At 35.8% G+C, this 15,121-nt stretch overlaps 1 protein-coding gene across 8 annotated transcripts in view; it reads right to left on the bottom strand.

Moving 5' to 3' along the window:
- Positions 1-15,121, bottom strand: part of TNIK (TRAF2 and NCK interacting kinase) — a 364,653-nt gene that overhangs the window by 116,009 nt on the left and 233,523 nt on the right. For all 8 annotated transcript variants that reach the window (XM_033125457.1, XM_033125416.1, XM_033125423.1 and 5 more), the window contains 3 exons: positions 11,288-11,398; positions 7,823-7,913; positions 5,867-5,997 (listed from right to left, as the gene is read on the bottom strand). In XM_033125457.1, coding sequence (XP_032981348.1) covers positions 5,867-5,997; positions 7,823-7,913; positions 11,288-11,398 — 333 coding nt within the window. The remainder of the gene's footprint in view (positions 1-5,866; positions 5,998-7,822; positions 7,914-11,287; positions 11,399-15,121) is intronic.

The raw sequence follows: 15,121 nt of genomic DNA, 5'->3' as shown, positions 1-15,121 counted from the left end.
ACACACTGTTCCCCAATATTCCCCAATAAAATTTAAAAAAAAGAAGAAAGAAAGAAAAAAAGAAAGAGCTCGTGCAGCCAGGTAGACACAGGTTTGACTCTCAGCTCAGACACAACTAGCTTGGTGACCTGGACAAGCCAATTCTCTGAGTCCATTTCCTCACCTATAATGTGAAGAGAACACCTGTCGTACAAGGTTAATATGAGAGAGAATTCAGTAAGATATGTGCAAAGGGCATAACATAGTGCAGCACACCTATTGTGTTTCCCCAAATATAAGACCTAGGTGGACAATCAGCTCTAATGCATCTTTTGGAGCAAAAATTAATATAAGACCTGGTCTTATTTTACTATAATATAAGAGTGGGTCTTATGTAATAATATAATATAATATAATATAATATAATATAATATAATATAACATGATATAATACCCGGTTTTATTTTACTATACTGTAAGACCAGGTCTTATGTAAGACCTGGTCTTATATTAATTTTTGCTTCAAAAGATGCATTAGAGCTGATTGTCTGGCCAAGTCTTATTTTCGGGGAAACACGGTAGTGACTACTTAACAAATACTGGTGCAGACAGACTCTGAGGACCAGTTGTCACTGAGTGGCAGTTCAGCCAGCACACCGGAGTCAGGTAAGGTGGCAATGAGCTCTGGGACTTAATGGTACTCATAGAATTAGGGGGGCTGATGTAGGTATACACCGGAAGTTTACAGGAAGCAAACATTAAAAGGGTGTGTCCTTCCTCCTCCAGCCTTGCAGTCTGCAGTCTCCCCCTACTGGCAGAGCCTTATAAGAAGCCAGATGGACAGAAGACATGGGGATAGCTGAGTCCTAGACCCATTCATCTCAAAGCGGAGGGTAGCAAGGTAGTCCAGACTCGACAAACGAGAGGTTAATAATGGGCACGACCGTTATAATGGTTTCACAGACCAGAAAAGAGTCTTTTCTTGTGTAACTAATTTGTTATTCACTTTTGGGAAATGTTCCAGCTGGATGAAGTTGCATGTATTGTGTGTGGTACCTTAATCTAGAGAAACAAGTTATAGAGAAGAAAATTCTGGCTCAACGTAAGTAGATAATTAGAGGTGTGTAATACAAACATGAGGTTTGAATCATATGATATTGCTGGCTTTTTAAGGTAAAAAAATGGCCCCAAATAGCAGTACCTTCATAGGAAACATAATATTACATATGACACACATAGGATAACTGTTAACTATCATATATGAAGTACTTACCAATTGTTAGGCACTGAAGTAATTCCTTTATATATGTTAGCTCACTTTATTGTAATATAATCTCACAATATACCATTTATTATTCCCATTTTATAGAGGCTCAGGAAAATTAAATAACTTCCCTGAGGTAATATAATGAACAGGAGTCAAAGTCTACATTGTAAACTATCCCTCTCCAACTTCAAAAGCCTCACTCTTATTTACTATGTCATATATACTACATTATGTATAAACAGAACCAAAGTGGCGAGTTCAGGGTCACTGAGGATGTATTAATAATCCATTTCACACATAAAACAACCTCAGGGAAGAAATCTTTAGTTCCTTGTTCATCTACATTTGTTATGTGACCGAAGGGAAAATGTTAAAAGAATAGTCTATTCTCTTCACCTGGGAATCAGCATGTAGCCTGGAGGAGGTGCTGGTGTGTCTGCCTAAGGAATCATACAGGCGGGTGTGAACATGGAGCCACAAGAAATATCTTTAAGAGCAGTTTCCGATAATAACAAGGTGTCTGTATCATCCTTCCCTTCTTTTAAAATAGGGTTAGAACCTGGTTTAAATCTCAGTAGACAGAGGCCAGGCCTGGTTTGCTAGTGTAAGTGTAAATCTCATTCTGCAATCTGACTATTGTCTTCTCATGTGACACCCTGCGTGCATCGCGGTGACGCCCTGACTGGTCAGATTGCTCACTTCATCTCCAGCTAAGCCTCTTACCTGGAGCAGCTCTTTTCATCCTGCCTACATAATGCCAATTATGTGTCATACAGAAGAATAATTACTTGCTCTAAAGCCAGAGTACAATAGTCACCCAAATCCTGAAGGAGACAACTACGTCTGCAGGTGAGCCACAGCACCTGTGTGCAAAGTCTCGTAAACAGAGTACAGGTGAATAAGAGACAACATGAGCACAGATCTGGCCACATGATGGGAGTTTATAGGACATGCCATATCATTGTACTTCTCTTATTTTACCAATTTAATATTAAAAAAAACACCAAGGCCAGTTTATGGGGCATAAAAAAGAAGACAGAAAATTATATAAAATACACACGTGAAGTTTTCCACCCACATGTCATACATCCATGGGGCGGGGGAGAATAAGACTGTATCATGTGTGCTATACTGTGAGTTGTTCTTTGCACCTAACACTTTCTTCTGGGATCTGCCCAACTTCAATATGGATGCGACCTCATTGGTGAAATGGCTCTATCATATTCCATTGGACAGATATGTTCATCTTTATTGGATCATTTCCCTATTGATGGGCTTTTGGCCACAAAGAACTTTCTTTAATGAGTGGTTCTTTTCAAGCAATAAATATACAGGGATATAAAATACTTGACAAATCCCATTCAACTGAAATGAAATTCAAATCTAAAAAATAACAATTTAAACAGCCTCAGAATTTTGAACAGTTTTATTAATTTCAAATCTTTTGAATGCTTATTATTAAATGAGAAAGCTTTCATTATTGCCCCACATACTTATCAGGAAAATGAAACCTTTCCTTTTGCTTGAAGTGTTTTGACAGAATTTCTGAAAACAAGAAAGGAAGGGCCTTTAGGGGAAAGAGAACCTACCAGGCAAATGAGATTCTGGCACTCCTCCTCAGGATAGAGGTTATTTTCAGTCACTACTGCGCCCGGTAGATTTCAGACAAAATCACATTGCAATAAAAAGCATGAGCTCTTCAGACTACTTTCCTACAGAGGCCCTTATTTTACTGAATTACTATAGTTTTTAGAAAAATTTATAGACGTCTTGAAAGACATCTCAGACAACTCAAATAATACATAATAATCAATAAATAAGAAATCATAGAACAAGTCAAATAATAAAAGCAAACTATACTTTTCTCTTTTACATTCAGTCCTTATTTTAAAGGACGGGCTTTTGTGGTGGGGAATCAAACAAAGCCCCGTGGCTTTCAAGTCATCTTTTACTTTAAACATGCCTTCTAGGCTGAAAGTATCTGTAGCCCAGGAGATCCCAAAGCAAAGACATTAGTTTCTGAAGCTGAGATACACAGCTGGGCCAAATGAACTAGCAAACGTTTCCACATGACCAAACCCTTGAACTTTGATGGAGTCATACATGAACTTTCTAGTCAAAAACTACATATAGATACAGCTTGGCTCATTTCTTACACATAGTGGCTATTCAACAAATACACACTGAGTGAATGAATAAATGGTTTTGAAAGTCCAAGTATTGTCAAATTGTCTCCTGGTGACAAACCGTATTCTGAAGAATAGTGAACAGAAGAAAGAATAAGGTCTGGTGTCAAGAAAGAGATAGAAAAACTATTTCAAGAATAGCTTCTGGTCCATGGTAAAATTGTGAAGTAGTTGAAATAAATCTTCAAGGAACCCCAAACCTTCCTTCTGCCTGTTTTTTTCCTTATTTTTACCCTTTTTTCATGTTCTTTCTTTTATCCATGACAACTGATCCATGAAACTCATATTCTTGTCATGACCTCTTGCTCCTCTGTATTATACTCATGATAATCCGATGAACTAATTCACACTGAGGTCTAAATAACTAATACAGTTGAATCTTTACTCTCATCAGGATTCTTTATTTTTTAAATAAAAGACACAGAAATTAATCTTCACATTATTAATGCCTCAAGAGACTTTTATAGTTACATGAACCTTCTAGTACCTCTGAAATCATCCTGTGTGTCATGACGCCCCCTGTGGTTACTCACATACTAGGCTTTGTCCACACCGAGAGTTATGCACTGGGCTCAGAATTTTTCACTGATCCCAAACTACGTTCCATAAACATAATCTGAGGAAAGAGGACCAAGATATCAGTTTATCCAAGCTTTGGCTTGATGGGAAGAAGGCCTCTTCTACTAATTTTATTGTAAACAACTAAATCACAGGAATTTATTTTATGCCACAAAGCAATAGTCCATCTACACCACAGCCAGTCAAAATATAGCCAAGCCAGTTAAAAGGCTAAGCTAAGGGTAAAAGTTTGAAACACTCGGATTCTCCACAGTATACTATAATATATCTGTGGCCCAGATGTAGACGAGTTAGCACCTGTTAAGTATAACTATAGTTTGAAGAATTGTTTATTCTGATACACAGATCTGGTCTGAGACATATATTTTATAGTGGATCCTCTGAATGGATCTGCAAATTAAAATATTTAAATGTGCTTATCATTAGCAGTTTAAATAAACGACATTTATTTTGGCAGGAGATTCAGTTTCAACTTGGCAGCTATTTTCAGGCAGATTATTGCTAGGTTATGACAGTGACTAACTTTGAAAGAAGAAGGAATTTACAGGAGATGATTGTGTTTTCAGACCTTCAAGCTTACATTTCTCCAAAGAGACCAATGATTTTGTCAATGCCTTATGTCACTGGGCCCTGAAGACACTGCAATGTTTGCATCTTTGTGACCTGATTTCAATAATAACCCTACATATGGAGAACTAAAATTTTATTTAAAAGAAGAATTCTCCGAATATACTCTGTAGAGGCTATTTTGTTGGTAAATGGGAGATTTATGTAGGAGAGCATCATAGAAGAGCAGGGTGACATATTGGGAAGAGCTCTGAACAGAGAGTTAGGAGATCTGGATTCAAGTCCAAACTTGGAGATCACTAACTGGTTGTGCACTTGTAAAAGCCTTGGGCTTTAGTTTTCTCATCTGGAAAATAGGTATTTCGAGATGATCACCAGAGTCCTTTGGTAAAAAGTCCATGCACCGTGGAACCAGCCCATGTAGTATCAGGTTTTGCCCAAGGTTGTCCTGAAATCCACACAAAGACCACGGGATGTCTTTCCATCTATTGCACAGTCTGAAAACTCAGTGCCTTCATTCCATCTGCCCCTAATTTTAATGTCTTGACTTTTAACCACAATTCATGACAGCAATATCGCATGACACTGCAGCTATCAATAGGACATTAATGCAAAATTATTTCTGATTACTGGCTAGCAGAATGGAAAAGAAGAGGGCTTCTTGGATAAAGGGACAACTTTCACCTCTATACTTAAAGATTGCTTTGAATTTATTAATAAAGTACCAGTTTATGATACCAAGTCCCAAGTCACAAATCAAGTTTCTATGAAACACCATGACAGGCTAGAAGAAACATCATAAAGTAGCTACCAACATAACCATTTGGTTCTCTTTCACTGAAAATAAACTCCAAAATTAAACTGTGAGCAATGCAGAAATGAGTAAGTTTAATTATTTTTAATCAGAAAAAGATGACCCAAGACAATAAATTTTTATCTTGGTTTCTTTTAACATAAAAAACTCTCAGAATATATACTTTGCCAAACATCTAAACTATAAGCAAGCAAAATAGAAATCTGTTTTCTAATTAGAAGAGGAAATTTTAAAAATATAGAAAATGGTATAAACTTTTTTTATATATATAAAAAGGCAATCAGATATGATGGCTGACTTCATTAAAGATTCTCACTTGCATGGCTTATCATTTTAAATTCAAACAATATTTTTCAGTTCTCCCTTTGGATTACAGAAATCATAAGCCCAAAGTTATGTGAGAATTCTCTAAAAGACTCAGGATGAGATTTTAGGCATAGTTTTGAAAAATAATGAAGAAGTAAGAAGTCATACCTTGAAATCATATGTGGCATCCGGGTTTTCGTCACAGGCAATAACTTCTGGCGCCATCCAGTAGGGTGTTCCAATGAAAGTGTTCCTTCTGCCTACTGTTCGATCAAGCTGGGCACTGACTCCGAAGTCCACTATTCAAGAGAAGGCAAATGAATAAAGCCTATGATTTTTACTTGTTGATTAAACAAATGTGTACTTTTTATAAAGACATACATAACATAAAATTTACCATTTTAAAGTATATAGAGCTGTGGAATTACATTCACATTGTTGTGAAACCATCACCACCGTCCAACTCCAGAACTTCTTCATTTTCCCTAATTTAAATTCTGTACCCATTAAACAAGAACTACCCCCTGGTAAGCATCATTCTACTTTCTGTCTCTATGAATCTGACTACTACAGTTACCTCTTATAAGTGGAATCATACAGTATTTGTCTTGTTGTGAATGGCTTGCTTCACGTAACATAATGTCGTCAAGGTTAATCCATGTTGTAACATATGTCAGAATTTCCTTCCTTTTTAAGGCTGAACAATATTCCATTGCATGTTGGTGTCACATTTTTGTTTTATCCAGTCATCTGTTGATGGACACTTGAGCTGATTCTTCCTTTTGTGTTATTTTATGAATATGTATTTTTAAATTGCATGTATGAATGGATAAAGTGTACCAACGACGAAATCACGAAGTGTTACAGTATTTGGTTAAATCAAGGCTCCATGGGGACCAAAAATAGGTGTTTAATAAAAGGCAAGCTCGATTGCCATAAGGGTGAGTAAGAACTAAGTTTCTGGAGTCGGACTGCCTAAGTTTGCATCCCATTTCTGCCACTTCCGTGATATGACCTAGGGCTAGTAAATCAGTTTCCTTGAGCTTCGGTTTCCCGGTCTGTCAAATGAGGGTGACTATATCTACATAGAGTTGCTGTAATGTTTAAGTGAGACAATCTTTGTAAAAGTGTCTTGTATAGGGCTCACATATAATTTTATTTCAATAATAACTGTTAATTAGTAAGTAGTGAATATTGTGAGGATAGCTTATCTCATCAGTACATATATAACTGCTTTCCCTACATAATGCTTTTGTTTTATAAGGAACATTCATGAGAGGAAAGTTTGGCCCTAAATTAAAAAAAATGAAAATTATGTATTTTTAACAAAAAGGCAAGAGTCAATGTTTGGGATATAAACATAGGATATATTTAAAGCTCTTTGAAAATAAACAATCATATCGACAGTGATTTTTTTCTAGAAGACAAATTGTGAATCCAATGAGATATTTGTTAATTCATGCTCCTATGCATACACACCAAGCAGACAAATGCATGTGGGGATTCTCTACCTTATCTGGACAATCCCAAATTTGTTGTGGGAAGGGCTTTAATGGACAGCAACAGAGAGAAAAGGATTCCCTCACTGATAACCCTGGCCTATGAAAGTGGGATAATCAGTATGCATGTAAAGTAGAATACTGGGTATTCATTTTGTACAGGCGCCTTAGGCAATAATGAAATTGAAGGAAATATAACTTAAAACATATGGGAATATAGCAGGAATTCATTATTCTAAATATGTCTAACTGCAGATATTTTCAATAAAAAATGGGTTATCATTGTTCTGTTACAGCAGCAACAATATAAACAAATAGTAGGATATTTCAAGGTCAGTCACTTCTAATCTAGAGAATCTCTGCTAAAAAAAACAAAACTCAACTATTTCTACACACTGGTAAAGCATATGGATCTGTTTACCATATTGTATATGAATCCACTCCTCAAAGTGCTTTCAGAAAATGTTTCTGAAATAGACAAAGAAACATTTTCTTTTCTGTTCTTAGTATAATGACCTCCAAAATCACAGTGACAAATTTACATTCTTTACAAAAACAACAAATAGCTGTTGAAATAATTTTATCAATTCCTCCAATTCCTAGGCTCACTGGATTCCGTTCTTACCTAGTTTAACTTCCGCATTTTCAGTCAGCAAGACATTTTGCCCTTTAATATCCCGATGAATCACTTTATGCTGGTGCAGGTGACTCAGCCCCTGAAGTAACAGAGAGTTGAAAAGGGTTAATAGGAACATAAGCCAAAATGCAAATAAACTCTTTCAGGTGTTAAAGGTCCAAAAAAGATGTAGACTCACCCAGACATACTTTCATTATTAAATTCACATCTTTCATGCACTCAGTGCTATTCTAAGCCATAGGCAATTGATCAATACAAACTGAAATACAGCGGTGGCCCTTGCAATGCATGGTGCTGTGCTAAAGCAAATGCTTGCGTATCAGCTTTGATCTCAAGAGCCATGGAGCCACACAAGGGATGATACGGTTCCCGGCATGCACGAGGTCCGCTAACAGTTCTGTGAAAAGTGAGGACTGACCACCTGTTCTAGTTTCTAACAGGAACATCTACAGAGTCTATGTATAGAAAACTAACTTGATTTAACTGAATCCTCCACTTTTGAGGGGCCATATTTGAATTTGATAATCAATTTAAAAGTGAAAAGTCACCTTCTGTTATATAAATTTAATTAAGCACAATAAAATATTTCTCAGAACAGCCAAGAAATTTCCCATTGGCTTTAGCTCACATTATAAAAGGAAAGCAACAATTTTCATTTCCTTTGGTGGCATTCATCACTGTCACTTTTAGTGCTGTATGGTATTTGTTATTGTGTTCATTATATGAAATAATTATTCAGTGACATCCAAAACTGATTGTGTTCCATTTCTCCATGAATTACTCTGTCTGATTTGGACTCTGTGGTGTGAGTTCTAAAACTTACAACCTTGCTCTAAGGTAGTCTCAGGTTTTTCAGATAAAATATATCCCCAAAGAATCTGAAATTGGAGTCTTGAAGCAAACTATGTTATGCTGACACTTGCTAATTGAAGGGATTAGATACCTAAGTATTGTTATTATTTATGATTTTATGTACTTTTATTTTTCTCCATAACAACAAAACCATGGTATGAGAGATGCTGACATGAAAAGAAACAAAACTAAATATCTGAATTCCCTTGTTGAAAAAATTCGGCATGAGAATGCCCAAAAAGATCCCTGTGTACGTTTAGGATATCAGTAAACCTAAACCACGTGACAGGACAGTTGAGGCACTGGGTTTTGGGTCTTAAAAAGTTACCTTTCTTATCTGGTCAACTGGACTCAAGGTAGGCATCAAGCAGATTAAAATGTATGACTTTCATAGCATATTAACACCCCAGGAACCCTCATAAGAAGGACCGAAGATCCCATTCCCTCTTTCACCACCAAAGTGGTTGGAAGCACCTACCAAAGGACATAAGTGAGCCAAAGGCTGTATTTAATGAGATAATATGATGCATACAGCATCATCTCTGAAACTTCTTGTGATCAAATGTCCCTTCCAAACAGTCACCTTATCTCAAATGCCAGTATCATTTGGGAGAATGAATGTATTGGAAAAAGGAAGAAAACAGCTGCTTTCAAAATGCTTAAAAGCAGGTATGGAGAAATACTCATGGGGTAAAATCTTCCTGCTACTTGTAGAACATTGGCGATCACACAGGGTTACCCAGAAGTGCAGAAAGGCGTATCATGCAGAACCAGCCCAGGTGACCTGGGATGGTGACCCATCCTGACCAGGATGGCCAACTAATCAATTCATCATGCTTTCTCTGAATGAGTAAAATTTTAAGTCAGGAATTCAAATTAAGTTTACACAACGGCACATCAATACTTGGAGATAAATGTCAGATCTGAAGGCGATCAATAGCTGTTCCTCCTTGTTTCCCCCTTCAATTTTATTTTGTGTTCTGTTTGAGAAATAGTTTTGCCTACTCCAAAGCCATGGAGGTATTATATTAATATAGCCTATGTTTTCTCTGAAGAGCTTTATTTTTATGTCTTTCACATTTATATCTATAATCTAGCTGGAAATAATTTTTATGTATAGCTTCATATGAATATGTCAAACTGCACGTTTTCATACAGCTATTCAATTGGCCTTATTCACCGATAAGAGCATCCTTCCTCAGGCACCACAGCATTTCCTTTGTCATACATCGGGTGCATATACAAAGTTGGTCTGTTCCGGGACTCTCGATTCTGGTTCGTTGGCCATTTCCCTATTCTTATGACAATTCTACTCTGTCCTAGTTACTTAGTAGTTTTATAATAAGTCATGATAACTGGCAGCATAAATCCTCCAGCATTGTTCTTCAAGACTGCCTGGGCTATTTTTGGTCCTTTGCATTTCTATGTAATATTTTAAAAATCAGCTTGTCATTCTTCACAGATATACTTGGGGGAATTTTGGTTAGGGAGTTCAACGAACCCATTTATTAAACTGGGGGAAAATAACATTTTTATAATAATGAGTATTCTAATCTGCGAAATGGTATACACCTCCCTTTAGTAAGGTTTTCTTTAATTTCTCTCAGTAATATTTTGTAGTTCCCCATGAAGAAGTTATTCATACCTTTCTGTAAATTTATTTCTCAGCATGTGAGTTTTACACTATTATAAATATTATCATACAAAAATATCATTTTCTTTTTTTTTTTTTTTTTTGCCTAATGTGGTTTGAATTTAATGAATCAACATCATTTTAATGGTTTCCTTCTTTTTTAACTTCCACCCATGCATCCATCCATAGCACACAATCTATCTCTCAAAGGTATACCTTGGAAACATTAACAAAATAGTTTTAACTTCTGTTTCCTTAAATTAAGAAGGTAGCGGTTATAAATGAATAATGACTGTCAAATAGATCTAGTAAGAAGGCTCAATGGACATAAAGAGCCTCCACATTAGTAACAAGAGATAATTAAACTAGTCTGAGTGAACTAAAATATGACCAATTACCTCCTTCTCCCTGAACTGAGCTTAGCAAATATGACACTATTGCCCAGATTGCCTGATTGTGGGATTTGTGGGCAAAACTGGGCAAATAGGCACAGTCTCGTCCAGCTATTTTGATTGGTTTCTGTGATTAAATTTCAAAGAATATTTTTAAAAAGGTATAATCAGTTAGACTAGATTCTATGAGCTGAAATGGCCAAAGTCACACAATCCTTAAATCAGTTACAACTTTCACAAATGAAAAACTTGAATGAATGATTAAAATATCTCTGAAACAATCCATTCCCTAAGTGGGATACCATCTTTATGATCTGAAGTCAGATTTCCAATTGGAAACGCCACTGGGAATGAACCCCTTGTCAAAAGGAATCAGCCAGCATTAACTCAAATGAGACTGCACATGGCCTATTCAGAAGTGCGCTCGCTTCCATTAGAGCAGACCACAACAAACTACCACTACCACCATCGCTGTTAGAATAAAGCTTTAAAGAGGTTTCCAAAACGTTGATGAGTTTCAATGGAAGATTAGTACAAAGTTCAACACCTCCAAAGATATCCTGTGTTGTTACTTACTCGTAAGATCTCCCTGCAGATATACGCGATCCACTCCTCTTTCAATGTGTTACCTTTTGTGTTCTTGATCAGGTCAGTGACAGAGCCAGCGCCACAAAATTCCATCACCAACTGGCAAAGGAAGCAAACATGCCATTATTATAATTACACTTTTCTGCTTCCACTGGGTTGAGTTAAGAATGCATTAAAATATTCCAGTTGGCTGCTTTGGAATGACATGCCTACAAAGAAAAAGTGATCATCATACAATATATAAAACATAAACTTTTATATTCATTTCTTCCCAAAATCATAGAAAAGAAAATTATTATGAAATTTCTAACTTGAAAATTATAGTTGGAAATTAAGGAAAATTTCCATATTCTACATATTTTAAAAAATGAGGGAAGCTAGTTGGTTCAGATACCGTTGAGACTATCCCTGTGTTTTTGTCCAGCAGTCAAACTCATTTTTCCTACAAAAGTAAGATCATTCCCCTGTCTGAAAGAGCCATGGTTGTCTAGACAGTCCCAAGTTTAGGACAATAGAAGTGCACACTGTGAAAGTTATTGGTTTGCAAGTGGCACTGTAAGCTGTCAGAGTGAGGACTATCTGTTTTTAATTAAATTCTGCAAATGTTCCCAGGAGTTTGGACACATCGAATAAATTCAATAAACAATAAGTCCTAATTTAGCACCTTTCATCCTCAAAGCTCCAAGTTCTCTATAAATATAAACTCATTACAGTACTCAGCAGCTTTATAAAATAGGCAGAAAATAAACACCTCCCTTACTTAACAGACAAGCAGACTGGAAGAGGAAAAGCAATCTATCTGCTTTTACATTCATTTGCTAGGTTTAGAGAAACACATCCATTTACATACTTTCCCCTCTTCTTCCAAGAGTCTGCAACAAAAGTCACCTTCCTGTGTAGTTATATCATTTTGTAATTATATAAAAAAGAATCCAGAATAATTACCAATCAATCTCTGACTCGGCACTAGAAAGAGAACTAATGTGGGGCCATAATGAAATGACATTAATAATTTTGGTTTTGTCCAAATGTATATTCCTAACATCAGCACCATGTCACCAGGTCCTAAAAGATACCTCACCAGGCTGTAAAATCTTCAGGCAGAATTTTTTTTCTTTTTTTTTCTGTATACCTCGTTGAAACAATAAAAACTCAGACAATTAGTTTCATGAATGAGTTTCCAGTGGCTGTTCTAACTTGTCTTCTTAGGATTTCACACAGGGTAGGCAAAGTCTCCCGTCTTCTTCAGCGTGCCAGTGGAAATATAGAGACCCGTCAAGAGCTTTCATAAGAAAATTTCACAAGGACCACAATTCCAGTAAGAGTTGTAAAGTTATCATATACAAGTATGATAGCCAGGAAGCTATCAAAGACTATAAAATCATGTTAGAAAGGACTCAGAAGTCAACTTTAAGAGACTGGCCAAAGATGATATAATTTAAGCATCAATAAAAATAATAACTGCAACATCTTGAAACACATTAAGTGTACTTAACTAAAAGCATTAATCAACACACCCCTCAGAAAGAATGTAACTGGCACTGATTGAAGAAAATGAAGAAGTAACTTATTATTTTGAGAACTGTTACATAAAACAGGGAAATCAAGAAATTATACTACCTTTCTTGTACAAGTTTTATCACTGGGTAAGTAATAAAAAAGATAAAGCTTCTCTTCATAAAAAGCAGGTATTCCATCTAATAAATGAGTACGACATAATAGAATTAGAATATCACTATTTCACAACCTCTAATAAACTAATGGATTTAGGCACTGATCATCAATGGCTGCTAACATCAAAAAATAAGAAATAACCAGCTCTGATTTGCCTTTTGATGAGAATAACACATCACCGAAGGAGTAGTCTTGCCACAAAGAAAACAAAACAAACAAAAAATCTCCAAAACTTGAATCTGATGGAAACTTCCAACTACCAATTTACAGGAAACTCAGAGGACTGAGGAACATGCTACATCAGGGGATACAATGTACAAAACCCACAGGCCAAATGAATCACTTAGTTCAACAAATAACTTACAGCAAGGAAAAAAAGAGATGGAGAGGAAATCTGTAGAATTTAAGACATTTAGATAGACACATCAACAAATTGCATGCAACTTATCTGGATACCAGTTTTTTTGAAAGCTGTTAAAAATTTTGAAACAATCTACAGGTTGATGATACTAAGGAAATGTGGTAAATACGTTCTTAAGTGTGATAATGGTACTGTAGTTATGTAAAAACAAAACAAAACAGTTCTTATCTTTCAGAAAAACATACTACAGATAAAATAGTATGATGACAGTCTCTTCTACAAATGGTGCTAGGACAACTGGATATCCACATGTAAAGAATAATGTTGAATCCTTACCTCACACCATATACAAAAAAATTATCTCAAAAGGGATCAAAGACCTAAATATAAGAGTGAATGCCATAAAACTAGTAGGGGAGAACATAGGAGTAAATCTTCATGACTTCGGGTTTGGCAATGGTTTCTTAGCTATAACAACGAAAGCATAAGCACCAAAAGAAAATATAGATAATTTGGATTTCATCAAAATTAAAAACTTAGTGCATCAAAGGACACTATCAAGAGAGTGAAAAGACAACTTGCGGAATGAAACAATTGCAAATCATAGATCTAATAAGGTATAGTATCCAGAATATATAAAGAAAGCTACAACTCAACAACAAAAACATAAACAACACAATTTTAAAAAGGAGCAAAAGAATGATTTGAATAGACAGTTCTCCAAAGAAGATACACATATAACAATCACATGAAAAGATGTTCAATGTCGATAGTCATTAGGAAAATGCAAGTCAGAACTACAATGAGACATCACTTTACACTCATCAGGATGGCTATATTTAAAGAAAAAAAAAGGCAGAAAATAACAAGTGATGGTAAGGATGTCGAGAAATTGGAACCCTCATACACTGTGGGAGGGAATGTAAAATGGTGCAGTCACTGTGGCAAACAGATTGATGGTTCCTCAAAAAATTAAACAGAGAACTACCATATAGTCTAGCAATTCTACTTCTAGATATATACCCCAAAGAATGGAAAACAGGTGCTAAAACAAAAACTTGCATCTGAATATGAAAAGAAGCACTATTCACAACACACAGAAGGTAGAAATAACCAAAATATCCATCAGATGAATAAACAAAATACGGTATATCTATACAATGGAATATTATTCAGCTATGAAAACAAATGAAGTGCTGATGCATGACACAACATGGGTTAATCTTGAAAACATTATGCTAACTTAATGAAGACAGACTTAAAAAAAAGGCTATATATTGTATGAAGCCATTTATTAATATGTAAAATATCCAGAATAGGCAAAGCTATAGAGTCAGAAAATAAATTAATGGTTGCCAGGCACTGGTGGGAAGAATGGGAGTTGCCACTTAATGGCTACACAGTTTCCTTCTGGAGTGACAAAAAGTTCTGGAACTAGACAGAGGTGATGGTTGCATAACATTGTATATTTAATGCCAGTGAGTTGTACATTTTAAGATGGTTAAAATGGTAAATTTTATGCTATGTGTATTTTACCAGGAAAAAAAAGGTATGATGAGAAGATTTGTTTCAAAATAATAGTAGAAGGGAGAAAGTAGAAGTGTGTGGATGGGGCAGGGTTGGCCACAGGTTGATGGTGGCCGGGGCTAGTTTTAGACACATGGGTGTTCATTATAGTGACTACTTTTGTGTATTTTGGAGAGCCTTCACAGTACAAAGTTTTTTAAAATCCCATTATGTAGCAAACTGTGGTTCAATGGTAGCAGGATGTACCCATGAAATGTCCT

The sequence above is a fragment of the Rhinolophus ferrumequinum genome, chromosome 2 (assembly GCF_004115265.2).
Source record: "Rhinolophus ferrumequinum isolate MPI-CBG mRhiFer1 chromosome 2, mRhiFer1_v1.p, whole genome shotgun sequence".
NCBI lineage: Eukaryota > Metazoa > Chordata > Mammalia > Chiroptera > Rhinolophidae > Rhinolophus > Rhinolophus ferrumequinum.
Note: the sequence above shows the minus strand (reverse complement) of the source record. Positions and strands in the feature narration are given on the sequence as shown.